The 27,369-nt window shown below is 44.6% G+C and overlaps 1 protein-coding gene and 1 non-coding gene across 2 annotated transcripts in view; both read left to right on the forward strand.

The window, feature by feature from the left end:
* The first annotated feature begins 7,024 nt into the window (after positions 1-7,024).
* Positions 7,025-7,114, forward strand: TRNAQ-UUG (transfer RNA glutamine (anticodon UUG)). The gene has a single exon. It is a non-coding gene; the product is annotated as a tRNA-Gln (tRNA).
* Positions 7,115-25,265: 18,151 nt separating this feature from the next.
* The window catches only part of LAPTM4B (lysosomal protein transmembrane 4 beta), a 79,635-nt gene continuing 77,531 nt past the window's right edge, over positions 25,266-27,369 (forward strand). Inside the window, 1 exon segment of the mRNA XM_040494078.1 lies at positions 25,266-25,727. Within this exon segment, the coding sequence (XP_040350012.1) occupies positions 25,281-25,727 (447 nt within the window). The 5' untranslated portion in view covers positions 25,266-25,280.

The raw sequence follows: 27,369 nt of genomic DNA on the forward strand, positions 1-27,369 counted from the left end.
AACTCTGAGCTTAAAGAATAAGAAAGGCAATTAAAAAGTTCATTTTTGGAAGTCATTGAGTATTTCTTGAGGTTACTCTCATCTCATGCTGTTCTTCTCTTTCCCTTGACTTCTAGAAGATACCAAATTGCTTTCTCGGTAACAGAAGTTATAACTTTCCTGAGGCCCACAGTTCTATTTTGCAAGGCAGGCTATTCCTCAGGAGAAACTAATGAAAACTTCCCTTTGCTCCGTAATGGTCTATCAGATGTAAAGGATTGCTTTCCCTGCAATATCTTCAACTACAAGCAAAGCCTTTCTTTCAATTAAACTTTTTTATTTTGAGATAATTGTTGATTCACATGCTCTTGTAAGGAATAAGACAGACTCCTTTACCTAGTTGCCGTCCGAGGTAATTTCTTGCAAATCTATAGTACGATATTTCAAGCAGGAAATTGGTACCATATTTGTACCATATCCGTACCAATATTGGTACAGATATTGATACCATCTACCATCTTATTCGGATTTCTTCAGTTTTAGGTGCTCTTCTCTGGGTGTTTTTAATTTAATACTGCACAACTTTATCGCACGTAGATTCATGAGGTCAGTGCCTGTCAAGGTCCAGAGCAGCCCTTAACCACAGGACTCCCCTGCACTGCCCTTTTACAACCACCCACGCTCTCCCCAGCACCACCCCTGTCCCTAAACCACGGCAACATGTGCTCTGTTCTTGATAATGTTGTCATTTCAAAAACGCGGTTTAAATGGAATCATACGGTATGTACTTTTGGGGAGTGGCCTCTTTCGCTTGGCATTATTCCCTTGAGAGCAATCCAAATTATTGTATCAAAAACAGTTCATTATGGGGCACCTGGGTGGCTTAGTTGGTTAAGCGTCTGACTTGGCTCAGGTCATGATCTCGCGGTTCGTGAGTTCAAGCCCCGCGTTGGGCTCTGTGCTGACAGCTTGGAACCCGGAGCCTGCTTCGGATTCTGTGTCTCCCTCTCTCTCTGCCCCTCGCCTGCTCACACTCTGTCTCTCTCATGTGTCTCTCAAACGTAAATAAACATTTAAAAAACAACAAAAACAGAACAGTTCATTTCTTGTCACTATCGTTGCTGCCAGCATTCTATGGTACATATGTACCAAGGTTGTTTAACCGTTCATCCACTGAGGGACAGTTGGATTGTTTCTAGATTCTGGCTATTATGAATAAAGCTTCAATGAACATTTGTGTCCATGTTTTTGAGTGAACACAGGTTTTCATTCATCGATGATAAACACCCGGGATGGAAATTGCTACATTGTGTGGTTTAAAAAATATTTTTTAAATATTTATTTATTTTTGAGAGAGAGAGAGAGAGAGAGAGAGAGAGAGGAGAAGGAAGGGCAAAGAGAGAAGGAGACAGAATCTGAAGCAGGCTCCAGGCTCTGAGCTGCCAAGACAGAACGTGATGCAGGACTCGAACTCAAGAACCTGTGAGATCTGGACCTGAGCTGAAGTCAGACACTTACCCGATGAGCCACCCAGGTGCCCCTGGGAATTTAGTTTTATTAAGAAACGGCTAAATTCTTTTCCAAAGTGGATGTACCCATTTTACATTTCCAAAAAGCCAAGCTTTCAAAATAAAGGCCGATTTGAAAATAATTCTAAAATCTATTGAAAATCAGGTGTTTCATTAGGTACATTAGACCAACATAAAGCTTTTGACCAACGTATGCTCTGGTCTCCACATTAGATTCTGCTGCTGCATAACAGACCGTAAAATCCCCTAGAGGACGGTTGGTTTGGTTTGTTATCACCTCAAGCTCAATCATGTCAGAATAACTGAAGTGAATGTGAGGTTCTGAACAGTCATCTCCTCACACACCCTATGGGTAGCTGATAAAAAATGTGGTAAGGCCAGTGAGTTCTGGGCTGGTCATTGGAGATATATGAGAAAAATAACAAAGATAGGTTTCAGGGTGAGACGTTAAGTACTGTTGAATTTAATGCTGCCCACCACAGAAGGACAAATACTGCATGATCCCACTTACGTAAAATATGTAGAAAGGTCAAACTCATAGAAACAGCAGAAAGGTGGTTGTGGGGGGCTGGGAGAAGGGAGAAATGGCTCTTCAATGAGTACAATGTTTTAGTTACGCAACATAAATAAGTTCTAGAGATCTGACAACATTGTGTCTATAATCCACAACAATGCACTGTGCACTTAAAAATTTGTTAAGAGGATAGGGGTGCCTGGATGGCTCGGTAGGTAAAGCACGTGACCCTTGGTCGTGGGGTGGTGAGCTCAAGCCCCACGTTGGGCATAGAGATGACTTAAAAATAAAATGTTTACAAAAGTCTCATCAACAGGGCAGATCTCATGTGTCCTTACCATAATAACAAATACATTTTTAAGACAGCTTTGATGAAAATCAAGGACACGAGATTCTGACAGCAATATTCTTGAGAGATCGAGAGTCTTTGACCTCTGATGTTAAACTGGGGGAAGAGAAAGCACTGCCCCAGTTGTCGCCTATTTTTTTTTTTTTTTAATTTTTGCCTTTTTTTATACAGGTGAGGAGAAGGGGCTGGAGGATATTACAAGTCAGATACTTTGAAGACATCAACAATATGAACAGCGGTCAGTTTGGGGTAAGAGTCCTTCATGGAAAATGTATATGTACTCTGTATATTGTCACCATAAATTTAAATATTTTGGGGGCACCTGGGTGGCTCAGTCAGTTGAGTGTCCGACTTTGGCTCAGGTCATGATCTCCTGGTTCTTGAGTTCGAGCCCCGTGTTGGGCTCTGTGCTGACAGACCAGAGCCTGGAGCCTGCTTGGGATTCCGTGTCTCCCTCTCTCTGTCCCTCTCCTGCTTGCGCTCTGTCTCTCTCTCTCAAAAAATGAATAAACATTTAAAAAATTAAATATTTTATTTACAAGAATCTCTCTTTCTGAGAACTTTAATGACTAAACATCATATAGCTTTTAACTTCGATGCTGTATAATACAGTCATAATGGATGTATGGACTCCAAAATATTTAATCACGTAAATCACATAAAATATAAGGTGGTGGTATTCTTTTCTTTTGTTTTTACGTTTATTTATTTTTGATATGGGGGGGCAGAGCGTGAGTGGGGGAGGGACAGAGTAGAGGGAGACACAGAATTGGAAGTAGGCTCCAGGCTCCACGCTCTCCGCGCAGAGCCCAATGCAGGGCTCGAACTCACAAACCACAAGATTGTGACCTGAGCTGAAGTTGGACGCTTAACTGACTGAGCCACCCAGGTGACCCAAAGTGGTAGTATTCTTACAAAATAACAAAAACATTAGTTTTCAGCTGATCTATACTGTCTCATAAAGCACATAAGTAAAGAAAAAGGGACTTTATCACATCTGTCCAAACCCTGGGCTGAGGTTTTGAATGATCATCACAAGGCAGTTCCTTCTCAACCTCCCTGAAAGAAGGGGGGCTGGGCAGAGGATAGAAACAATCCAATTATAGCCCAATCCCTCTTATCTCAGGGCATATCATGTCAGCTTTACTTGTTTGTTTGTTGTAGGAAATTGTGTTTCCTCATTCCATGTTTCTAATAGTAAATTGAGTTTTCTAATATTTAACCCACTGTCTGTGACTTCAGTGATCTCTTTCATGTTAACTTGACCAGTATACAAATTGTCCAGACCTTCTTGGACATTCTTAGGAAGAATGCATCAGATTTCTTCCATGTACTAATTTCAAAACAGGGAAAAATAAAGTGTGATGACAACAGAAATGGGTTTTTGTTTATTTATTTATTTTTGTGAGAGAGAGAGAATGCGCTTTTGTGTGCAAGCTGGGGAGGGTCAGAGAGAGGGGAAGAGAGAATCCCAGGCAGGCTCTGCACTGTCAGCATGGAGCCTGACAAGGGGTTGGAACCCACAAACCGTGAGATCATGACCTGAGCTGAAATCAAGAGTTGGATGCTTAACTGACTGAGACACCCAGGCGCCCTCACAGAAGAAACATTTTTAAAACACAGCTCAGAATTTAGGCACCTTAAGAGTACATCACACATTTGATTGTTCTTACAACAGAACAGCCAGTGGTGACATATACTTACTGATGGTAGGGTGGGTCATGAGTTGATTCCATACCCATGAACGTCAGATCTTATTCACAGTAATAGTTATTATTCATGGAATATTGATTCCGCAGCAGGTGCCTTGTGTATGTTATCCTCAGACGCTCACAAAAGCTCAGGAAGTTAAATAATTAGTCCCAAATCCCAGAGAGGCTGTGCAGTTGGGAAGAAGCAAGGGAGAGCCAAGGTCTCAGCTGCCTCGCTTACTGGGTATTTCCGAATCCAGTGTTCTGTGAAACACTTTTGGGAGTTATTGAAGTTTTCCCACGGCCTTGGAACTGACCACTAAGGTCTACAGCTGAGGACTAAGGAGCACGAAGAACCCCATGTCCTAAAGACAACTGCCATCGCTGGGGCACCATTCTGCTCCCCGTAATCACTTAATGCCCACCCAAAAATATGGGGGAGGGGAGAAGGGAAGAGAGTGTGGAGAGTAGAGTGTTGTTGGTTTAGGGCAGCGTTCTGTGGCTTTCCCTCCCCTCTCTGTGAGGTGAAAGGAGGAGGTGTTCTTCACCACCATCCCGGGCAGGGCAGGTGAAGACATTCTCCAAGAGAAGCGCTCCTGAAGATCTGGGTACCTGCCCTGCAATGGAGGCCATAGACACAGACCAGTCAGGGATGGCAGCGACGCAGAGAAAAACCTAAGGGTTCTCCCAGGAAACGGAACCACTAAAACGCATGCGTGCACACACACACACTCAACATGGGTGGGCCTAATCCAATGAGGAAATACGTACATATATATGAGATTTTAAAATGATTTTTAAATTAGGACTTTATTTTTTAGAGAAGTTTTTGGTTCACAGCAAAATTGCGCAGAAGCTACAGAAATTTCCCATATACTCGTGCCCCCACACAGGTCCCGACTCCACCATTATCAACATCTCCTACCAGAGAGGTACTTTTGCTGGGGGAGGACAAGGGACACATGATTATCACCCAAAGTCCATAGTTTACCTTAGGGTTCACCCCGGTGTTGTACCTTGTATGTGTTTGGACACATGTATAATGACATGTGTCTATCATTGTGGTGTCATACAGATTATTTTCATGGCCCTAAAAATCCTCTGTGCTCCACCTACTCATCCCTCCCTTCACCCCCAATCCTGACAACCACCAATCCTTCTACTCTCTCCATAGGTTTGCCTTTTCCAGAATGTCATGTAGTTGGAATCCTACAGTATGTAGCCTTTTCGGATTGGTTTCTTTCACTTCGTAATGTGCATTTAAGTTCCTCCATATCATTTATCATTTCCTGCCTTGATAGCTCATTTCTGAGAGAGGAAGAGAGAGCGAGAGAGAGAGAGAGAGAGAGAGAGAGAGAGAGAGAGATTTTTAGGAACTGGCTCATGCAATGTTCAATGGTGGGAGGTGGCAAGTCTGAAATCTGCGTGGCGAGCCGGCGTGTGGAAATTCCAGCAGGAATTGATGTTGTAGTCTTGAGTCCAAAGGTAGTTAAGAAGCACAAGCCCTTCTCTTGTGGGGATTTGGGCTTTTCTCACATGAGGCCTTCAACTGATGAGATGAGGCCCATCCACATTATGGAGAATAATCTCCTTTCCTCAAAGTCTACTGATATAAATGTTAATCACGTCTAAAAAATACCTTCACAGCAACATCTAGACTTGTGTCTGACCAAACGACTGGGCACCATAGCCGAGACGAGAGGACCTGGTTAATTTTAATTAACCATCACAACCCCTAAAAGAAGGTCAGCAGTCGAAAAAGGCTCAGACCTTGTCTCTCTCCCAGCTGGCCACCCTAACACATTGGAGAAATTGGAGTGTGGGGTGGGGTGGGGTGGGGGAAGGCCCCAGGCTCAATCACAAGCCCCAGGCAAGATTGGGAAAGAAATGGAAGCAGAGACTTGCTCCATTCACCTCCAAATCCCTATGCCATTATTGTCTGCTGAGTGCAGGAAGGGGGAAGAGGACGGGGGATGAAGTTCAAACATGAGCTATATGGAGACTAAGCATTAATTATAAGAAACAACTGGGAAAGGATGGAATCTTCTGGATGCCTCTACAGGACAGGAAAGGAGGACTCAATAGAAAATGGATGACAAAAGGCATGGATGAAACAAAAGAAACCACTTTGTGTTTGGACCCCACTGCACTAACATTAATTAATTAAAATGGTGTTATCGTGGCACCCGGGTGGCTCAGTTGGTTAGACATCTGACTCTTGATCTCAGCTCAGGTCATGATCACACAGTTTGTGGGTTTGAGCCCTGCATTGGACTCTGAGCTGACAGAGTGGAGCCTGCTTGGGATTCTCTCTCTCCCTCTCTCTCTGTCCCTCCCCAGCTAGTTCTCCCTCTGACTCTGTCTCTCAAAATAAATAAGTAAACTTAAAAAAAATGGTGTTATCTTGTTTGGGAGACCCCATTTCATGTTATATGCCCCATTGCACAGACATTAATAAACTAGTGATCTATTGTTTGACAGACCCCCCCCACCCCAAGTTAGGACACAGTTCTTTAATTCATTTCTATCACCATTGCTATAAGAAAAGTGAGCAGAGAAAAAGTTTCATATATATATATATATATATATATATATATATATATATATCCACACATATATATGATCAAAAATAGAAAAATACAGGGGCGCCTGGGTGACTCTGTCGGTTAAGCATCCGACTTTAGCTCAGGTCATGTTCTCATGGTTTGTGAGTTCAAGGTCCGCATTGGGCTCTATGCTGACAGCTCAGAGCCTACAGCCTGCTTTGGAATCTGTGACTCCTTTGCTCTCTGCCCCTCCCCCACTCACACTCTGTCTCTCTCTGTCTCTCAAAAATAAATGTTAAAAAAAATTTTTTTTAAACAGAAAAATATCATTGTTGCTTGAATAACTAATGGGAAGTGAACTTATTTTCTCAGATATCAGACTTAGGAAAAACATCTTTAAGAATCTACACAGGGGCGCCTGGGTGGCTCAGTTGGTTAAGTGTCTGACTTTGGCTCAGGTCATGATCTCACGGTTTGGTTCGTGGGTTCGAGCCCCACGTCGGGCTCTGTGCTGACAGCTCAGAGCCTGGCGCCTGTTTCTGATTCTGTGTCTCCCTCTCTTTCTGCCCCTCCCCTGTTCATGCTCTGTCTCTCTCTGTCTCAAAAATAAATAAACGTTTAAAAAAAAAGAGAGAGAGAGAATCTGTACAGAGAGCTGATGGTAGCTGGGGGCTTTCATGCCACATCAGACTTTAAGTCTAAGAGCCTGGCACTAGGGAAGATAACATCATGTGACACTGTGTGGCTCAGCTCCCTCCAAAAACCTATTCTGCATAAATTTCTACAGTATTGAAGTTCAAAGGAAACCAGTACAGAGTGTTACAAAGACACATTCCAGGAAAGGGAATTAGAATTTATACCCAGCCCTTATTATCCAATTGTTCATTTCTTTAGGACTATAAAACTTAAAAGGGAAGAATGGCCAAGTAACATTTTTAAAGAGGAAATTGGGACGATAATGAGGACATTTAAAATCTCTCACTCTGTCCTTCTTATTTCAACTGGCAGCTCAGTTGAGATTTATTGACTACTTACTGTGAAAAGCATAGAATTAAATGCGTCTGAAGGAAAGAGGAAGGTGAGCCCAACAAGGCTTAGATCCGCTGGCAGGAATTTGCTCTAAACACAGTCCTGAATAAGAGACAGTCCGTTTAGCTCATTTTGGCTCCTAGAACTACAACAAGCCCCAGTTCGCTGCTCAAAACAAATATTTGTTCAATGACCACGTGAATAGATGAATCGATGTCAGATGCGTTACCCGTTTTATAAAGAAGGTATGCTTAACCGAGCAACGCAGACATGTCACCCGTGTTCCTAGGTTAACAGTCAACAAGCTGTGCTTTTCTTACGCAATACTGAGCACCTCCAGTGTTCAAGGCACTGCGTTAGGGGCAGGGACACAACAGTCATCAAGGCGACATAACAAATCCATTCCTCGTCTTGCCAACTTAGATGACAAACGAGTGAGCAGATAATTGCGGACAAGAGGATAAATGCGTACAGAGAAGCGTCCAGTGCCAGGAGAGCAAACAGTAAGATCATCACGACAGAACCCTGATGTATTTGGGACAACACCGCACCCTCCCAGCCTCCTCGGGAGCAAGTCGTGGGAGGACACCGGTCGTGGCCAAACGCTGTGTGTGCCGTGGGCCAAGGAAAGCTTCCTGAAAGGATGGGAGTCACTTTGTGATCTGTGTCTGGGTCCTCATTCATAAAGGAGACTGAGTGATGGCATGGAGAGGCTGATGTCTTGGGAAGAAGAATTTAGGACTTGCAATAAGAAAAAGGGGCGCTCCATGCCACACCGGGCCACGTGGGGAGGCACCAGGTTCGGTCAGGATGCTGGAGCAGGTGCAAAGGGCGGCATAGGCCTTGATTGCGCTTTCTGAGGGAGAGGCAAGCTTGGCATTGGCTCGTTTGAATAATCCCAGCAGGCTTTGGGGCATAAGGGCTGTCTCTAGTTGTCTGGTCTCTGGCCCTGGGGCAATTTAGAACAGGGAAAATGCCGGCCTGGTGTGTGAGTCATGTAAGGGAGGTGGTTCAGAGAATGGGCCCTGGATCACAGGGAGATGCAAACGACCTTAAGGCCAAAGCTTTAAGATTAATAGCTACCAATTAGACAAGTACAGAATCAAAAACACTGCCTGAGAGGTTGACACGATGGCTGAAAGAGTCAGCCTGGACCACGAGGTGATCCAAGCTCAGACTGGGGTGCAGAAGGAAAGGAGCCTGGGTTCCCAGTGGCTGCAAAGTTTCCAAACTGCCCTGGGCCATCCATCTCCACATTCATTCCACATGGAGGAGAAATTGAATTTCTACCCTGTTAAGCCACAGTAATGGTGTTTCTGTTATGGGGAGCCAAAATCATGCCAATGGATACAGGCACCTAACTCAAACAGGGTAAGTCAGAGAAGACTGGCCTGAGGAGGCAACAGCAAGGGGAGACCCGGGCAGACAAATCACAGAAGTGGAGAGCATATTTGGTCAGCGAGACCAGCGTGAGTGAAGAAGGCCTGAGGACGAGAAGGTCTCCTCATGCACAGGCCAAAGAAAGCATGTACACACTGCAGCTCGCTGGAAGGGTCCAGAAGGTACGAAGAGGAAGATGTCAATGAGTGATGAAGCCAGGGGGACAGTAGGGGCTAAATTATAAAGACCTCGTGTGCCCTGCAAAGTGGCTTAGCTTTAACGATGTTAGAAGTCCATCAGAGGGGCGCCTGGGTGGCTCAGTCGGTTAAGCGGCCGACTTCGGCTCAGGTCATGATCTCGCGGTCAGTGAGTTCAAGCCCCGCGTCGGGCTCTGTGCTGACAGCTCAGACCCTGGAGCCTGTTTCAGATTCTGTATCTCCCTCTCTCTCTGCCCCTCCCCCGCTCATGCTCCGTCTCTCTCTCCTTCAAAAATAAATAAACATTAAAAATTTTAAAAAAATAACATTATGCTTTGGATGCAAACAATCTCATTGTAAGTCTCCATTATTCTTCTTGCTACAATTATCCTTGTTTGACAATTGACCTCATTTGACCTGTTCATGGCTGGGACACTGAGTGCTGAATGAAGCACAGGAGAATTCTGACCTCTGGTTCTATCTAATACCGCAATGATGGGCCATCTTTTTAATAAGACAGATGTGGATAGCTTTGCTTCCAAACACCTAAGAATTCTGTCTGGCTTCAGCTGTTGTCTGTCTAGCTCTTGTTTCATATCTTACAACCATTCTCTGGAGTTGTCTGGACTTCTTGAGGAAAGCTGTATCAAGATGAACAGTTCTTGTTATTATTTTTATTGCAAGTTTTATACATTTCCTGGAATCTAAAAGAAAAATAACAGCGATAATTGATCTGAGAATCACAACACAGGGAAAAAAATGGCAGCAGGCCACAGAATCTAAGAGGTTTTGCTACACAACAAAGTGTTTTACAAGGATAACAATGGTTTATTATCAATTCACTAAGCATATTACTCATAGTGCAGAAGAAATGTTTGAAACAAGATTGGGCTAAGTAAGACTTCAAGATAAACTGCATTGGAATTGTGTTGCTCGAAATGGAACAGATAATGGAAGGGACAGTTGACTTCATAGGAGATAAATGATATTTAGGAATTTTACTTCAATCATCCCTCAGTTGGCCAAACAAACTGTACGCATGTGTTTTTGAGGGAATTAAGTATGAAAAGTGCTAATGCAGTTTTAGTAACCCAGCAACAGCTACCCAATAGATTTCTTGCAGGTGTTAGCATTTTGAGATCATAGAATCACACACACACAGATCACCCACTAAGTATCTGTCTAAAACCAACTACTATGCTCCATCAGCAAGAATTTTAAAACTTAAATTTTTTTTGGGGGGGGGGGTCAGAGAAGAGAGAAAGTGGAGGCTTTGTATAGGGGATATTTATGGGCACATCCTGGAAAAGGCACATCACTTTGATCCCTTTTGCATGCCCCAAACTCGGACATATGGCCTCACTTAACTGCAAGGAAACCTGGGAAATATGGTCTACACATGTGTGCAGAGGGAAGAGAGGTGGGTTTGATGAATGCTTATTCAATCTGCATCCAGAAGAGTGCCTGGCACGTGCTAAATTCTCAGTGTTTGTTGAAGGTCCCCAGACAAGTGTTACACTTTGAATGCCAGCTTCATCCCCCCAGGCCATGTTGTCCAACCAAGGTGCCATATTGGCATTTTTCACATTAGAGCTGAGGGGCTTCTCCACTTTTTCAATGAAGCCATCTCCTGGGGCGCCTGGGTGGCTCAGTCAGTTCGGCACCCAACTTCAGCTCAGGTCATGATCTCGCAGCTCGTGAGTGTGAGCCCCACATTGGGCTGTGTGCTGACAGCTCAGAGCCTGGAGCCTGCTTCCGACTCTGTGTCTCCCTCTCTCTGCCCCTCCCTCATTCTCTTTCTCTCTCAAATATAAATAAACATTTTTTAAGAATTAAAAAAAAAAAAAATGAAGTCTTCTCCTAATCTTTATATACTGGGGGAGAAATTTCCCCCTTTCTTTCACAATGGTCACTGGACCTAAAAAGAACATGAAATGTTCTCCATTACTCATCTAACAAATAACAACAAAGATTGCTACCAGCTGCTTCAAACTGGATGTGGTTTTCTTATGAAACTGTAAAATTAGGTGAACTGTAAAATAAAAACTGTCACACAATGGGCATATTTATTAGAATAATAAAGGCTTAATGAAAAGTTAAATGAGTCAAATGAGTTCAATCTTAATGAACGTTTTAAGTCAAAAATGGCATATTCCTTTGCTTTAAATCCTTTAACCAATAAAAAAAAATTTTAACTAAAATTTACCAGGGATCCCAAAAGGGGCATGTATACAGCAATGAGCAAAAAGCAGTTTGAGGAAACCACAGATTCATTTAATTTATTTAAATGTTTGTCATATTAGGGGCGCCTGGGTGGCGCAGTCGGTTAAGCGTCCGACTTCAGCCAGGTCACGATCTCGCGGTCCGTGAGTTCGAGCCCCGCGTCAGGCTCCGGGCTGATGGCTCAGAGCCTGGAGCCTGTTTCCGATTCTGTGTCTCCCTCTCTCTCTGCCCCTCCCCCGTTCATGCTCTGTCTCTCTCTGTCCCAAAAATAAATAAACGTTTGGAAAAAATAAATAAATAAAAAAAATAAATGTTTGTCATATTAAATCACAAAACATTGTTTTCTCCCTCTACAGGGAACAAGTTGAGGCTGAATTACTTGGCATAAGTGATGCCATAGCAAATTTAAAGTTTGCAAAAAAACTTCTGTTTTCATAATTATCTGAGCCTTTAAAAATTTTGTCTAAAACTGTTTTCTTTAATTTTTATGTTTTCAGTCATCTCTACACCCAGCTTGGGGCTCGCATTCACCACCCTGAGATCAAGAGTCCCACGCTCTGCTGACTGAGCCAGCCAGGCACCCTGACACAATTTTAAAATAATTCCCCCCTCTCCTCATTACTGCACACCTCACTTTTCTATCTTTTTAAAATGAACTTTACTTTTTAGAACAGTTTAAATACACAGAAAAATGGCGACTAGAATACCGAAGTTCCCGGATACCCCACACTCATTTTCCCCTATTATTAACACCTTAACATTAGCATGGTACATTTGTCACAATGAACCAATATTAATGCATTCTTTTTTTTTTTTTAACGTGTATATTGATTTTTTGAGAGACAGAGAGAAACAGCACGAGCAGGGGAGGGGCAGAGAGAGAGAGAGGGAGACACAGAATCTTAAGCAGGCTCCAGGCTCTGAGTTGTCAGCACAGAGCCCCGTGTGGGGCTTGAACTCATAAACCATGAGATCATGACCTGAGCTGAAGTAGGACACCTAAACCAACTGAGCCACCCAGGCGCCCCATTCTTCATTATTATTATTATTATTATTATTATTCATTCTTATTAACTAAAGTACAGACTTTATTCAGATGTCGTTAGTTTTCCTCTAATGACCTTTTTCTCTTCCAAGATCCTATCCAGGATACCACATTTACTTCTATCTCCTTAGGCTCCTCTTGGCTGTGACAGTTTCTCATTTTCCTCATTTTTGATGACGTTGGCAATTTTGAGTACTTCTCGGATATGTAGAATGTCCCTCAAGTGGGATTTGTTAATATTTTTCTCATGATGAGACCCGGGTAATGGGTCTTGGGGAAGAAGATCAGAGAGATAAAGTGCCATTCTCATCACACCCTATCAAGGGTACGTGCCATCAACAGGACTTAATCACTGCTGCTGTTGACCTTGATCACCTGGCCAAGGTCGTGTTTGTCAGGTTTCTCCAAGTCACCCTTTGCCCCACTCTCCGTATGGTGCTCTTTGGAAGAAAGTCACTATGCACAGCCCACACCGAAGGAGTGAGAAATGGTGCTCCTTTTCCTTGCAGGCAAAGTAGCTACATAAATTATTTGGAATTTTCCTCCACCAGGGGATTTATCTCTTCTTCCCCACTTATTTATTTATTCAATCATTTATTTACTTCAGTATGGACTCAGGGGTATTAGCACAGTTCATTTTTCAAAATGCAAATTTTTCCCCTTGGGGAGAAAAGGAAAGGCTGCCAACCATTTGCATAAACAAAACGCCCTCAGCCTTTTCTCCGGCACTCCTCCCGGAATGCGTTCAATCCTCTCTGCGGCAAGGGACTTGGCACAGGGAAAGAGGGATTGCTCCGTGTAATCTAAAATGGTTGACTCACTGAATTAAAATACCCTTGTGAAAACTTCCCGGGGAATTTGCTTAATCTAAATCCCCCATTTCAGGAAGGAAACAACATTGAAATGCATCCTTTGTTTCTGAGTATTATTTAAACCACGGCAAAAAGAAACACATCAATTAGGGGGAAAAAAAAGCCAGAAAACCTCCCTCAGACTACAAAAACAAAACTAAAACACACCGACAGCCCTGCCCAGGGATGATCTGGTCAGAGAGAAAGGGAGGAGAGGCTGGGACATCACGGCCCGAAGTCTTCAGGATCCTGAGGCCCCAAGAATTCCGTTTCACTCCAGGTCTTACCAAGTCCTAAGGCCAGTTCATGGGAGCTTCCAGGGAGGCTCCTTGTTGTCAGGGGACCCCAACAGGCAGCATTCACCTTCAGAAAACCACTACAGGCCATGGTCTTGGGGTACAGTCACTGGGCATTTCCTGACTTGCTAAGGTGCCCGTGCTCCAGTGGAAGGAGACCAGTCTTTTCCACAAAGGCGCCCTGCTCCCTTTACCCTTACCCATTACCTTCAGCACCTAGGGAATTTTCTCTTTGCACCTCGTACAACTGCCCATACTTCACACAGACAGAGAGCTGGCCTTTCCCTCTCAGTCTCTTACCAGTTTTGGAAGATAATGCTGCGTGGGGACAAAGCTCTAGTATGACACAAATTGCCTGTGTGACCTTGGACAAATTGCTTTGTCTCTCTGGGCCTCAGTTTCTCAAGTGTGAAATAAAGACACCGATTCAAGTTGATTCCAAATGCTTTCCAACTCTGAGATGTTACGATCCTGTTAAACCCTTAAGACCCAGAATAATACTGTTTCCCAATTCTATGTGAGAATAACTGGAAAACAATAATGTGGTCATTAAAAATTGTCTTATCTGTTTCTCATTTCCTTCCTCTGACTGATGATTGTGTGGTGTTTACACCTGGATATGATAAATTGTACTTCATTAAAAAAAAAAAGTATGCTTTTCAATGTTGCCTTCAAAAAATGTATTTTTTTCAAAGTGGGGTTTTTATTTTGATGGTTTCTAGCCTTTTTTCAATGACTACTTTACTAAGGTGTAAATGTGGACTCTTTAAAGGAGAGGAATAAAATCAGGGAGGGGTATGCAGAAAGCTTGAACTTATTGTGTCTATAATATTTTATTTCTTTAGAAAAAAACAGGAAGCAAAGTTGGCAAAATTTGAGGATGTGATGAAATCTCAGTGACGGTTATAGCAAGGGTTTGTTATATTCTTGTGAATATTTTTCACTTTACTCAAATCATTTTCCTAAGAATGAAAGCTTAACAGAGGCACTGGGTGGCTCAGTTGGTTAAGCGTCCGACTTTGGCTCAGGTCATGATCTCACCGTTCATGGGTTTGAGCCCTGCATCCGGCTCTGTGCTGACAGGGTGGAGCCTGGAGCATGTTTCCAGTTCTGTGTCTCCCTCTTTCTCTGCCCCTCCCCTGCTTGCACTCTATATGCGTGTGTCTCTCTCTCTCAAAAAATAAATAAAAATTAAAAAAAAAAAAAACCTTAACATCTTATATCCTTATCTTTCCTTTTGTTGACCTTTCAGTTATCTGGTATTTGGAAATGCATAGCCAGACATTGAAATAGGATAGGGAAAAGGTAGCACCCCTTGTCCAAGGCCTTGTTCTTCATAGTTCACATTAGGTTCCAGCTCCTCTGTGAAGCCTTTCTGTTTGCCTCAACCTCCCATGAAAAAATTTCAGCCAACTTCTCTGGTGCCTTTGCTATCGGTGCCACTTTGGGGCGCTCAATCCCCTCCTTATTAACACTCAGCTGGTGCAACAACCCACATTTACCTGAATGCACACCCATACCCAGTATCATCAGGAGGGGCGAGGTCACCCTGCGCTAACAAACAACCCCACAAGTCATTTCTTGCTCATACTCTCTGCCCAAAATGGGTTGGCTGTGGCTCTGATCCATGTCATTGTCTCCACTCTGGGACTGCGGATGACGTAGTCTTACCTGTCACACTTACTGTTTCCAGGTAGAGGAGGAAAAGCCCGGTAACCCACGTCTGATTCTTAGAACTTCTGCCCACATGGCTTCTAACCATGTTGTTGGACAAATCAAGTCACATGGGGACTCTTGAATTCAGTAGGGCAGGGATGTCTAATCTTCCTGGTGGGAAGTGTACCAAGGACAGGGAATCTGATGATTTGGTGAATAGATAGTGACACAATCTACCACACTCTCTTAGGAAACGTTTCTTGTGCTGGATTTGGACTCTGGACTTTCATCTCTCAGCTGACAAACAACCCATCCTGTGATCTCACCTGCTGATGCTGCCAATTTCAGTAGTGTTGCTCTCTTAAGGAACTCTTTGTACGAGCATTTAAATATTTTATTGCATCTTAGCCCTTATTAATTTATAACCGTGGATGGAAAATGGAAAATTAAAGTGCTGATATGAGTCATAAGAAACCTAGGTCTCATAAACTAAAAACACTCAAGAGGACCCCTTGGGTGTGCCGGAAGCTGTGAATACCCCAATCAGAGGTCTCTCACACCATCTCAGCTAATTGATGCTCCTCGTTTGTGAAGGAAACAAATTAAGAAACTTGTAAAAAGCTGGAGCAATATCATTGAAGCTTGTTTTTATTTTATCTTATTAAAAATTTTTTAATGTTTATTTTTGAGAGAGAGAGACAGAGCGCGAGCAGGGGAGGGTCAGAGAGACAGAGGGAGACACAGAATCCAAAGCAGGCTCCAGGCTCTGATCTGTCAGCACAGAGCCTGATACAGGGCTTGAACTCATGAACCGTGAGATCATGACCTGAGCTGAAGTCAGATGCTTAACCGCCTGAGCCACCAAGGGCACCAAAGCTTCTTTAAAAAGTTGGGGTAGAAACAGAAATATTTTTTTCCAACGTTTTTATTTATTTTTGGGACAGAGAGAGACAGAGCATGAACGGGGGAGGGGCAGAGAGAGAGGGAGACACAGAATCGGAAACAGGCTCCAGGCTCCGAGCCATCAGCCCAGAGCGTGACGCGGGGCTCAAACTCACGGACCGCGAGATCGTGACCTGGCTGAAGTCACTTAACCGACTGCGCCACCCAGGCGTCCCATAAACAGAAATATTTTTAACTCTCTAGGAACAAAAAGAATATCACCAAATTTTGGACAATCTTGTTCCATATATGTATTTTCAGGAACACATTGTATAGGGGCAATCTGTACTGGGTGATGTTTTTATTTAGTGCTTTATACGTGTGTTTTGTTTTCTCAGATTCTAAATCTCTGAGGATAGGATCTAAGTGGCAGCATGGAGAACAGCATGCACTTAAGTTCTGTGAGACTATCCTGGATCCAAATCCTAGCCCTCACACTGCCTCGTAGCAAGACACTTAAAGTCTTTGAGCCTCAGTTTTCTCATATGAGAAAAATGGGAAACTTGGGAAAAATGGGAAGCTTAATACCTAGCTCCCAGGTTTGTTGTAAGCCTTACCTAACAAACGTAAAACACTAGGAGGGGCTGCATAATGTTAATTTTGCCTAAATCTGCCATTTACTACATTTTCTATGTGCAAAGCATTTAACGTGCTTTGTTTGCTCTGTAATAACCTCCCAACACCCATAAAAGTACCACTAGCAGTCCCATTTTTTTACAGAAAGTCTACAGTGTTTTCATTTTAAGCACGATTCGATTTTTTTCCAGTTTTATTGAAAAATAATTGACATACATCATTATATAAATTTAAGGTGTACAGGGGGTTGGTGTGGTTTACATATATTGTAAAGTGATTACCCCAATAGGTTCAGCTAACAGCCATCTTCTCATATAGATACAACAAAAAGAAGAAAGATAAAAAGGAAAAATGTTCTTCTTGAGAACCCATAGGGTTTACTGTCTTAACAACTTTCCTGTATAGTAGCCCTCCCTGTGCCTATTGGCAGTTTCATTTTCCATGATTTCAGTTACCCCCAGCCAACTGCGGTGGAGAAGCAGAGGATCCTGCTTCTGACTTATACTCAGAAGGTCAATAGTAGCCCAATGCTATGTCACAATGCCTCATTCACCTCACTTCATTTCATCATGTATGCATTTTATCATTACTATGTTGTAATCTTGGTGACATCACTCCCTGATGGCACTTTTTTTTTTAATTTAAATTTTACTTAACATACAGTGCAATATTGGTTTCGGGGTAGAATTCAGGGATTCATCACTTTTATTTAGTGCTTTATACGTGTGCTTTGTTTTCTCACGTGCTCATCGCAACAAGCGCCCTCCTTAGTACCCATCACCCATCTAGTCCGTCTCTCACTCACCTCCCTCAATCAACCCATAGTTTGTTCTCTATCATTAAGAGTCTCTTATGGTTTGTTTCCCTCTTCTCTTCCCACCATTCCCATATGCTCATCTGTTTTGTTTCTTAAATTCCACATATGAGCGAAATCATATGGTATTTATCTTTCTCTGATTGACTTATTTCACTTAGCATAATACATTCTAGCTTCATCCATGTCATTGCAAAGGGCAAGATTTCATTCTTTTTGATGGCTGGGTAATATTCCATCGTGTGTGTGTGTGTGTGTGTGTGTGTGTGTGTGTGTGTGTGTACTTCTTTATCCATTCATCAGTTGATGGACATTTGAGCTCTCTCCATAGTTTGGGTATTGTTGATAATGTTGCTATAAATACTGGAGTGCATGTGCCCCTTTGAATACGTATTTTTGTATCCTTTGGGTAAGTACCTAATAATGCAACTGCTGGATAATAGGAGTTCTGTTTACAGTTTCTTGAGGAACCTCCATACTGTTCTCCAGAGTGACCGTTCCAGTTTACATTCCCACCAACAGTGCAAGAGGGTTCCCCTTTCTCTGCATCCTCACCGATACCTGGTGTTTCTTGTGTTGTTAATTTTAGTCATTCTGACAGGTGTGAAATGGTATCTCATTGTGCTTTTGATTTGTATTTCTCTGATGATGAGTGATATTGAGCATCTTTTCACGTGTCTGTCAGCCACCAGGATGTCTTCCTTGGAGAAGTGTCTATTCATGTCTTCTGCCCATTTCTCCACTGGATTATTTGTTTTTTGGCTGTAGAATTTGATAGGTTCTTTATAGATTTTGGATACTAACCCTTTATCAGATATATTGTTTGCAAATATCTTCTGGGGCACCTGGGTGGCTCAGTCTGTTAATCCTCCAACTTTGGCTCAGGTCATGATCTCACAGTTCATGGTTTGCGCCCTGCATCGGGCTCTGTGCTGACGGCTCAGAGCCTGGAGCCTGCTTCAGATTCTGTGTCTCCCTCTCTCTCTGCCCCTCCTCTGCTTGCACTCTCTCTCTCTTTCTCTCGAAAATAAATATAAACATTAAAAAAAATAATAGAAGTTTTATTATGGTAAAAAAACACTGCATGTAACATAAAATGTACCATCTTAACCATTTTTAAGTGTCCATTTCAGTAGTGTTAAGTATATTCACATTGCTGTGAAACAGGTGTCCAGAACTTTTTCATCTTGCAATTCTGAAACTCTATACCCATTGAAACAACAACTTCCCATTTCCTCCTCCCTTTCAACCCCTTCCCTGCCCCTGACAAGCCCTATTCTACTTTCTCTGAATTTGACTATGCTAGATCCCTGAGATGAATGGATCAGGCGGTATTTGTCTCTCTGTGACTAGCTTATTTCACTTAGCATAATGTCTTTAAGGTTTATGCCTGTGATAGCATGTGACATGATTCCCTCCTCTTTTAAGGCTGAATAATATTCCACCATATGTATATGCCGCAGTTTGCTTATCCGTTCCTCTGCCGATGGACACCTGTGTTGACGTCGGTCTTTTGTGAATAATGCTGCTCAGAACGTGGGTGTGCCCCCTGCTGGTTTTATAAAACGGGAAAGTATGTGTCCCAGGCCCCTCATCAACTGGTGTCTGGGAGTTCAGCCAACAGGAAGTACTGGTGAAAGACTGGAGGTTAGGAGCAGGGGAGAGGCCAAAGCATCCTCCTCTTTCTCTCTGTTTTGGGAGGTGTTCCCAACAGTGACCCTGACGGCCCCGCTCAGCCACCTCTGCTGGTGGTCCTTTCTGTTGTCTCTGCCCGGCCACGCAGGAGGCCATGGCTTCCTTTCTCCTCTTGCCAGTGTCTCGACTGCCTCTTTGTCTCTCCTCTGTTTTCTCATCTGTGTGCAACTCTGCCATAAAATTTAAGTTTTCTTTTGATGGTGGGACACAATACAGTAACACGTGAGGATAGACGAAAGGCAGAATTCTTTGTTACTTATGGCTCCAAATGAAAGAAGATAGCCAGGCGGGGGGCGGGGGGGACCTGGGGGGTTGTGCCGGGAACTGGGTAACAGCAAGTTGGAACGGCAAGAGATGGCTTATGTATGGCAAGCACAGTGAGGTTAGCCAGGTTTTGAGGGCTCACTGGGGATTGGGTCTTTTGAATAATTCTGCAGACCCGAGGAAGAAAGGGCCACTGAGGTTAGGTATTTGGGGCCTCTGGCCTTGGGTAAGTGTGTGTTGTAACCTAGGGGTGTTAGGGCCTGATGAGGGAAGTAGTTGGGGTGGGGGCTCAGCAAACTGTCGCAAAGGGGAGTTGATCGCTTTGAGCTGTAGCTACAAAACTGGCACTCAGAAAATACTTTATTGCAGCAACCAATTCCCTGTATTACCTTCCCTCGGTGTGAAGTATCTAGAATGATCCCTGTTTTCCCCGCCTGGACTCTGACTGATACGATGTATTCCAGTGCATTCCAAATCTTTACACACTGATAAACAACTAGAGTAACATCTTAGTATCACCGCGGACCAGAATACTGTTGCTTTATCGTTAGCCACACTATCTCCCTCTAATGAATCCCTCTGCCCATCTTTGTCCCTCTCACTATTTTAGGAGTTTCTTAGAAGCAGCTCCAACAACTTAGCCAGTTGCTAAGCAGTTCTTAGAGTGTCTTATGCCCTGCTTCTCACAACCCCAGACCAGAACCCAATCAAACCCAAATGTGTGCTTTAATAAATATATGATTAATTACGTGGGTCTCTGAGAGCACATCAACCATTATTTTTTGACTTTCACCTTGGCTGCAGTTCAGGCCTGGAGCCAGCTCCACATTCTGACCTTCACAGTCCTGACCCCCGACTGGGACAAGATCCAGACTCTCCGATGAATCATCCGACATACTACTTATTTTCTTACGAACACTCCTATAAATTGGCATTTATCACAGCTTCCACGAAACAGTTCTTTGTTATCTGATGGCTTTCACTTTTCTTGTTGTTGTTGAGTCTTGTTTTTAATCTGAGAGAGAGAGACACGGGGCCTATCTTCAGGGTCAGCTTCATGGGCGTGTGACCCGGGCAAATAGCACAGGGTCCCCTGCTTAGAACAGCCCACGCGTGGTTTAATGTTGCCATCTTGAGATGCTTAATATTTGTAAACAAGAGGCCCCCCCCCATTCCCAGTGTTGCACTGGACCCCAAAAATAATTTGGCCAGTCCTCCCTGTCTCGTTTGTATGTACCTTGTGACATTAATTGAGCTTAGAGGCATATGGGTTTAATATTTATGAAACTCTCAGTAGTTCAGAAGCTCCCCACTTTCCTTAGGAGATTTGCTCCAGACCTCTCAGTGCAGCATGGTATGAAAAGCACCCCCCCCATACTGACAGCCCTAAAACTTCCTTAGCCCCATCTTCTCTACTCTGACCTCCTTCCCTTCAAATGTAAACTCCCAGCTACCATAGTACTTGCTGCTTCTAAACTTGTGAGCTCGCCAGATGCTGGGCCTTTGCATATCCTGCTCCCATCCTGTCTGGGGCTGCCCTCTGTCTCTCTCCTGGCCAACACCAACTTACTTCACAGGTGTGAACCTAGATGTCCCTTCCCTGATCTCCCCCAAACTGAGATATGGGGCTCTCCTAGCACCCTGTGCTAAACATATAGTGTCATTTATCTTGCTTTCTTGTTATTTTCCATTTATTTCTCCATTTCCCTCTGTAAGTTGTGAGTTCCCTTTACGTAGAAAGTGTCTCATGTTCTCTGAGCTGAAAGCCACACTCAGCTCCAAGGAGGTAGTTGCTAAGTTTCCATTCACCAGATTCATGACTGCATGAATGAACAGATCCCGGGTTTATTTGGAGAGTGCATGAGGAGACCTATAAGGTTTTCTTTTGAACCACCAAGGACTGAGCAGTACTTACCATCATTGAGGAAGACGTTCAAGAACACCCTCAGTCATAGGTACGTGGATTCCTTTTCCAACTCCTCCAGGGAAGGCGCTGCCTCCCTTTCTCCTTTTCAGGAGAGCTACATGGTAGCAGCTCTTTGAATTTCTCAGCCTTTGAGGGGGTTCCTGAGGTCTCTCCTGGGACAGACCCTAGCCCAGGTCATAGAGGAAGCTCCGGGGAGACCTTTCCTACTCCCAAAGAGTGTCTGGCCCTATGCAAGTCCTGGATCAAGATCAAGTGTTTCTTCCATCCCCTATATCTGTGCTCCTGGTCTACATTCTATTCACCCCTACAAGGCCCAATTGAAATGCTAACTCCCCCCATTTTAATGTAATTGATGGCTCTAGGCTTTCCCACTGCATTGTCGTAATCTGTAGGGATACTCGGCACAGGGCACACGTTCTGACTAATGCCATGGTGACCTGTGCTGTAGACTACACAGTCAATTTTGGGATCAGGAGCAGAGTGTTCTCATCTTCCAGCCTTTGTGTTTTTACTTCTTACAAATAGTCATCACTCAAATTAACCCTTGGCATTTTGGGTCACTAGCCGATAGTCTGAAATACAATTCGTCCCAGAGAAAAAGAGATTTGAAAAGGAACAAGAGTGGCTTTATCTGATGGAAAGAAAAAGTTTCTGTCAGTTCATTGGAAAATACCCGCCCTTGGAAGAAGGGGGTCCGGGGAGGATACAGGGAGAGAAAAATGGGAAGTACAAGAAGGCAAGGGAAGGGACCTGGGTGACAGAGAAGTTGCAAGGCCTCAAGTCCTAATGGTAAGGTTTTAATTTGGTAATGATGGGGGCGTCGGGGTGGCTCAGTCAGTTGAGCCTTCAACCCTCGGTTTCTGCTCAGGCCATGATCTCACTGTTCCTGGGTTGAAGCCCTGCATCAGGCTCTGCACTGACAGTGCGAGGCCTGCTTGGGATTCTCTCTCTCTCCCTCTCTCTTTGCCTTCCCATCCCGGTCACGCTGTCTCTGTCTCTCTCCAAATAAATAAATAAACTTAAAAAATAAATATATAAAATTTGGTCATGATGTAGGCAGGCCCAGTCTGAGGACCCAGAGGGTCCCTGTAGGACCACTCCAAAGGGTCCTTGGCATCACCAAGGATGGAAATCAAACGTGAGCCAGAAGGAAGTGAGAGCAGAGTTTACTGAGTAGTGTAAGTGATAGAGTATAGCAGGTGGTGCGTCTGGGAGACTCAGAAAAGGAGATGTGGGCTTCCCCGTCACTTGGGGTTAGGAGTTTATATTGGAGAGGGGTCCAGGGTACGTGTTCCTCCAGGGACCCAGGGTTTGGTCCCATCAAAGGCAAGTGTCAGGCAAATGAACGATGTTATTCCATAAATCACTGAAGGTGGGGGGATTGATGCCAATGCTGTTGATGGAGGTTTGTTGGAAGCTAATGTCCTGGAATATGTTTGGGATTCGGTTCTTTTGAGATGTTATCAGGTGTTTAGGGGCCTAGGATGAAACTCGTAGAATGATTAACTTTCTTGCTTCCCCCTGTGGAGTGGGAACATAGCTTTTTTGATTCACTCAGATGCAAGGTGAAGTATGGAGTATGAGGAAATGGAGCCTAGCAGAGAAATATCTGGCATAGAGCCTTTCTAAAATGGAGAACTTTCAGTTTCCCTGTCTCACTGATGAAGGTACCGTGGAGACAGAAGAATGGGAGAGGAGGGGTGAGTGACTGACCAAGGTCACTCAGGCTGTCACCCTTTGCTCTTACAGAAAACAGAGCAAGTGTGACCCCAGATGCTGACGTGCCTAGGGAATGAAAACAAGGTGACCTGTCTACATAACTGTACCCCTGCAATCCGTATTCCAGTTACATATGCTGCTGTTTGAGGATGTAACCCAGCTGTGACTAAGTTCCGTGGGAAGCCTCTGGTTTTTTTTCTTTGGTTTTGTTTGTCTGTTTTTGCCAATCCCCCCAATCCTCTTGCATCCAAATAAATATAACTCCAAGTTTTATTTCATAAACTTTGCTTGCAGATGTGTTGTTTCTCTCCTTATCTCCTTGCTCCAGCCAGGTTTTTTTCTACTCTCTGTCTCTCTTCTTATCTAGAGCGTTTTGGCAACCGTCTGTAAACTCAGCTCTTGAATAGCAAGCTCTGTGAAATATGAAATTCCCTTTAGTCAATGAATCATTTACCTAACGGATCTGAAATCCTGGTGGGGAGGGCAAAGCTGGAGGTAACTCTAGGAACGTGCTGGCAGTTTGAATTTGGAAAGTAGCACTCCCCATCCTGATTCACGATTTCCTTTCCTGTTCAGTGCACTTCCTGCTTGTCCCACAGAAGTTTAAGAGAGGCTATGGGTATAATTGGGGGGACCTCGGTGGTTCAGTCAGTTGAGTGTCTGACTCTTGATTCCATGGGATAGAGCCCTGCGTTAGTCTCCATGCTGAGTGTGGAGCCTGCTTAGAATTCTCTCTCTCTCTCTCTCTCTCTCTCTCTCTCTCTTCCTCTCCCCTGCTCATGCTCTCTCTCTAAAGTAAAATAAATAACTAAATAAATAAATATAAAATTTAAAAATGGTTATGGCTATAATTACACATTAAAAATTTTTTTAAATCTTTATTTATTTTTGAGAGAGAGAAAGAGAGATGGAATGCAAATGGGGGATGGAAAAAGACAGAGGGAGACACAGAATCCAAGGCAAGCTTCAGGCTCCAAGCTGTCAGCACAGAGCCCATCCAGGGGATTAGACTCAGGAACCTTAAGATCATGACCTGAGCCAAAGTCAGATGCTTAACTGACTGAGCCACCCAGGTGCCCTTATAATTACACATTAAATGGAAGACCCCAGAGAGAAAATTCTCTCTTGTGTGAGAGAAAACAGAACTTCTTAGTGAGAAAACAAAACAAAAGCTGATCTTTCTTCTTCCTTATTTCTGATTATCTCCCATAATGATGTTACTTATAATTTCCAATTAAGGGCCCACACCTGACATCTCTGGGGATGCCTCTCTGGTCCCTCTGGATCCAGGTTTAAGTTACACACTAAGAATCTAACAGCTTTACAGCCTTGTAAAACTAACTAGTCCTGCACTTAAACAGCCTCATCTAACACCTTCCTTCCTTCCTATATAACCTGTCCTTAAGAAATTTAAATCCAACCAATTTTTCTCTTGCTCCAAGTCTGAAACGAAACTTTGACACGCGCTAATGATCTAACTCATCTGAGATGCTTGGCTTAGACGGTGATTAGAGGCTAACCTAGGACAAGGGCGCTTTGAGAAAAAACAACAGATGGGAAGAAAGAACTCCAAACTGGAGTCCTTTCTTTCAGTACCTCTTAACGCTCTATGTTGTGTCCTTCAGAGCCCTTGTGGCAGTAATTGGCTTTATGATTGTTTCTTTAGAGCTGCAGTCATGATTAAAAATGCTACTCGAAGCACAGCGAGGATGTCCTTGACACACATCCTATTTTCTGGGAAAAGGTTACTACTACCACAGTAATTGAGCTGGGAAGAGGAGACAAATTGCTCCTGGCGACTCCAGCAGCGGTTCAAAGTACTGCAGTTGACCGGAATCACACCCTGCAGTTTTCCCTCTTTCCAGTTCGCAAGATAACAGTGATAGCATTTGCATCTACAGATTATCTGCCAAATAGAAGTGGAAGGGGAGAAACCACAACCAGCTAGACTGTCAAAGAATCTCAAACCCGTGACAGAGTTACACAAATGACCACAGGAGAGAGGAGAGGCCCGGAACTCCACCGCGGGGCCACTCCGGGACTGGCCCAGGGCGCAGGATGATTGATTTATTTACCCCCGGCCCGGGGCGCCCGCAGCTGGCTGGAGCCGGCGGTGACATCACGAGCCCGAGCGCGAGTCACGTGGCCCGCCCCGGCCCTCCCCCCCCCTCCCGCTCCTCCTCCTCCCGCAGCCTTCGGAGCGCAGGGTCCGGCCGCCGCAACCGCTCGGAGCTCTCGGCAGAGGCGCGGAGCGCGGGCCACGGGCAAGCGGGGGAGCGGGGCAGGCAGCGGTAGCGGCAGCGGCGGGGGAGCCGGCAGCAGCCCCCCGGCGGGCCCCGAGCGACGCGGCCGACGCTCCTGCAAACTTGGGCGCGCGCTCGCGCCACGGCGCCCGCGGCCCGAGCGATGAAGATGGTCGCGCCCTGGACGCGGTTCTACTCCAACAGCTGCTGCCTGTGCTGCCATGTCCGCACCGGCACCATCCTGCTGGGCGTCTGGTACCTGGTGAGCGAGGCGACGCGCGGGGGGCGCACCTGCCGGCGGAGGCGCCGGCGCCGCGAGCCCCCACACCCGGCACGGGACGCCGGGACCCCGGGACCCCGGCCCATGCTCCCGCTGCACACTGCACGCCCCCGAGTGCGGCCTCGGCATTGGGCTACGCCGGCGCTAATCCGCTTAAAGTTGTATTATTAGAAACTTAATTCTGTGCGTGAGCCTGTCCGCGATCCCCGGCTCAGCCAACCTGTGGCGGGGGTCCAGCCACTGCCCAGAGTCGGGGGCCGTGCGGGCTGCGGCGGGTTCCTCTGCTTCCGGTAAAAGTGCACTTGGTGGCGGGGAGAGCCCTGATCGGATCTGCGGACCACGTGTTTTCCATTCCTTTCTTTCTCCTCACCACCCGTTGGGCTTTGTGTTTAGTCGCGCCGCGACTGGGTCGTGGGGTGACGGGGCGCGTTCTGCCACCCCTGTGGTCGCGCTTGCAGCCCAGGCTTGCCCATTCTCCCAGCTCGCATCCCGGCCTCGGGGTTGCTGTCCGGTCTTCAGCTCGCGTTCGGGTCCCGAGGAGGAATGGTTGGGGGTTCTTGGCACGATCCGTGAATGCGTCCCTCCACACGTTTGGTGTGAAGCCCTTACTCTAGGAAGGGATTTGCCAGGATTTACTGCGTTTCAGTTTCAGCGTGCCCGGGGAAGCCATTTTACACCCACTTACTTTCCTGCCCATTGACAGGTGATCCCTGTACCTTTCTTAGCAGACGCTGCAGGCAAATCTTTTTTTTTTTTTTTTTTTTAAATTTTTATTTATTTATTTTTTTTAGGTTGGAGCTTTTAAGAACTTGTTTGTACGGGGAGCACTGATTATCAGGGGGCACTGAGGAAACCTGATGGAGTCTTTCTGGCCCTGTATGCCTCCTCCAGGTTGATTGTTGGCACCCCCGGGCTGCGCCAACACTGAATCGGATTCCATTGCATTTCGGGTTTTGTGACATCATGTTGGAGAGTTAGACCCGAGCCAGTTTGCAGTGAATACCACTGCATCATCAGGAAATCCCTTAAAAATGGTATTAAGATGGCATACTGAACTTTTTCGTGAGAATAAATTCTTAATCGTCAGAGGGGTTTTTTTGTTGGTTCATACTCACTTTTTTTGACATAATATGAACATCATGTCGAATTGTGTCGTTGTGCCATTTTAAGCAAAATATTTTCCCCCAGGCATATGGTGTTCTGTGTCCTATTTATAGTTTCAAGTTTCCTTTAGTCAGTGCCTATCACAGGCCACACAATAGACATTTTTGGCCTTAAAAGCTTTCGAACAGATCTTTGGTATGTGTGGATTCTTTTTGTGCAGTTGAACGCAGAGAGAACATCAGCGTCTTGGCTCAACCCTGACTTTGCTAAAAGCCAAGAAATGCTTTACAGAAATTTTAAATTCCAGCAAAAGGATAGTAGGTGGCCTCAAAACAGTGCTTTTACTGATGATCAAGACATATTATTTTATATAAATGTCTTGCGTCCTCCTTGAAAACGTTCAAGTCTGCAGACTTGCAAGTACATCAGTAAATGTAATTTGTAAAATCTAGGGCACTGCATTAGGCAAATGTACTACATGATCTGCAGGAAAGATAAATCTACTTGAGCCCTGTTGTTG

Source organism: Herpailurus yagouaroundi, unplaced genomic scaffold (genome assembly GCF_014898765.1).
Source record: "Herpailurus yagouaroundi ecotype Mexico unplaced genomic scaffold, PumYag 186, whole genome shotgun sequence".
NCBI lineage: Eukaryota > Metazoa > Chordata > Mammalia > Carnivora > Felidae > Herpailurus > Herpailurus yagouaroundi.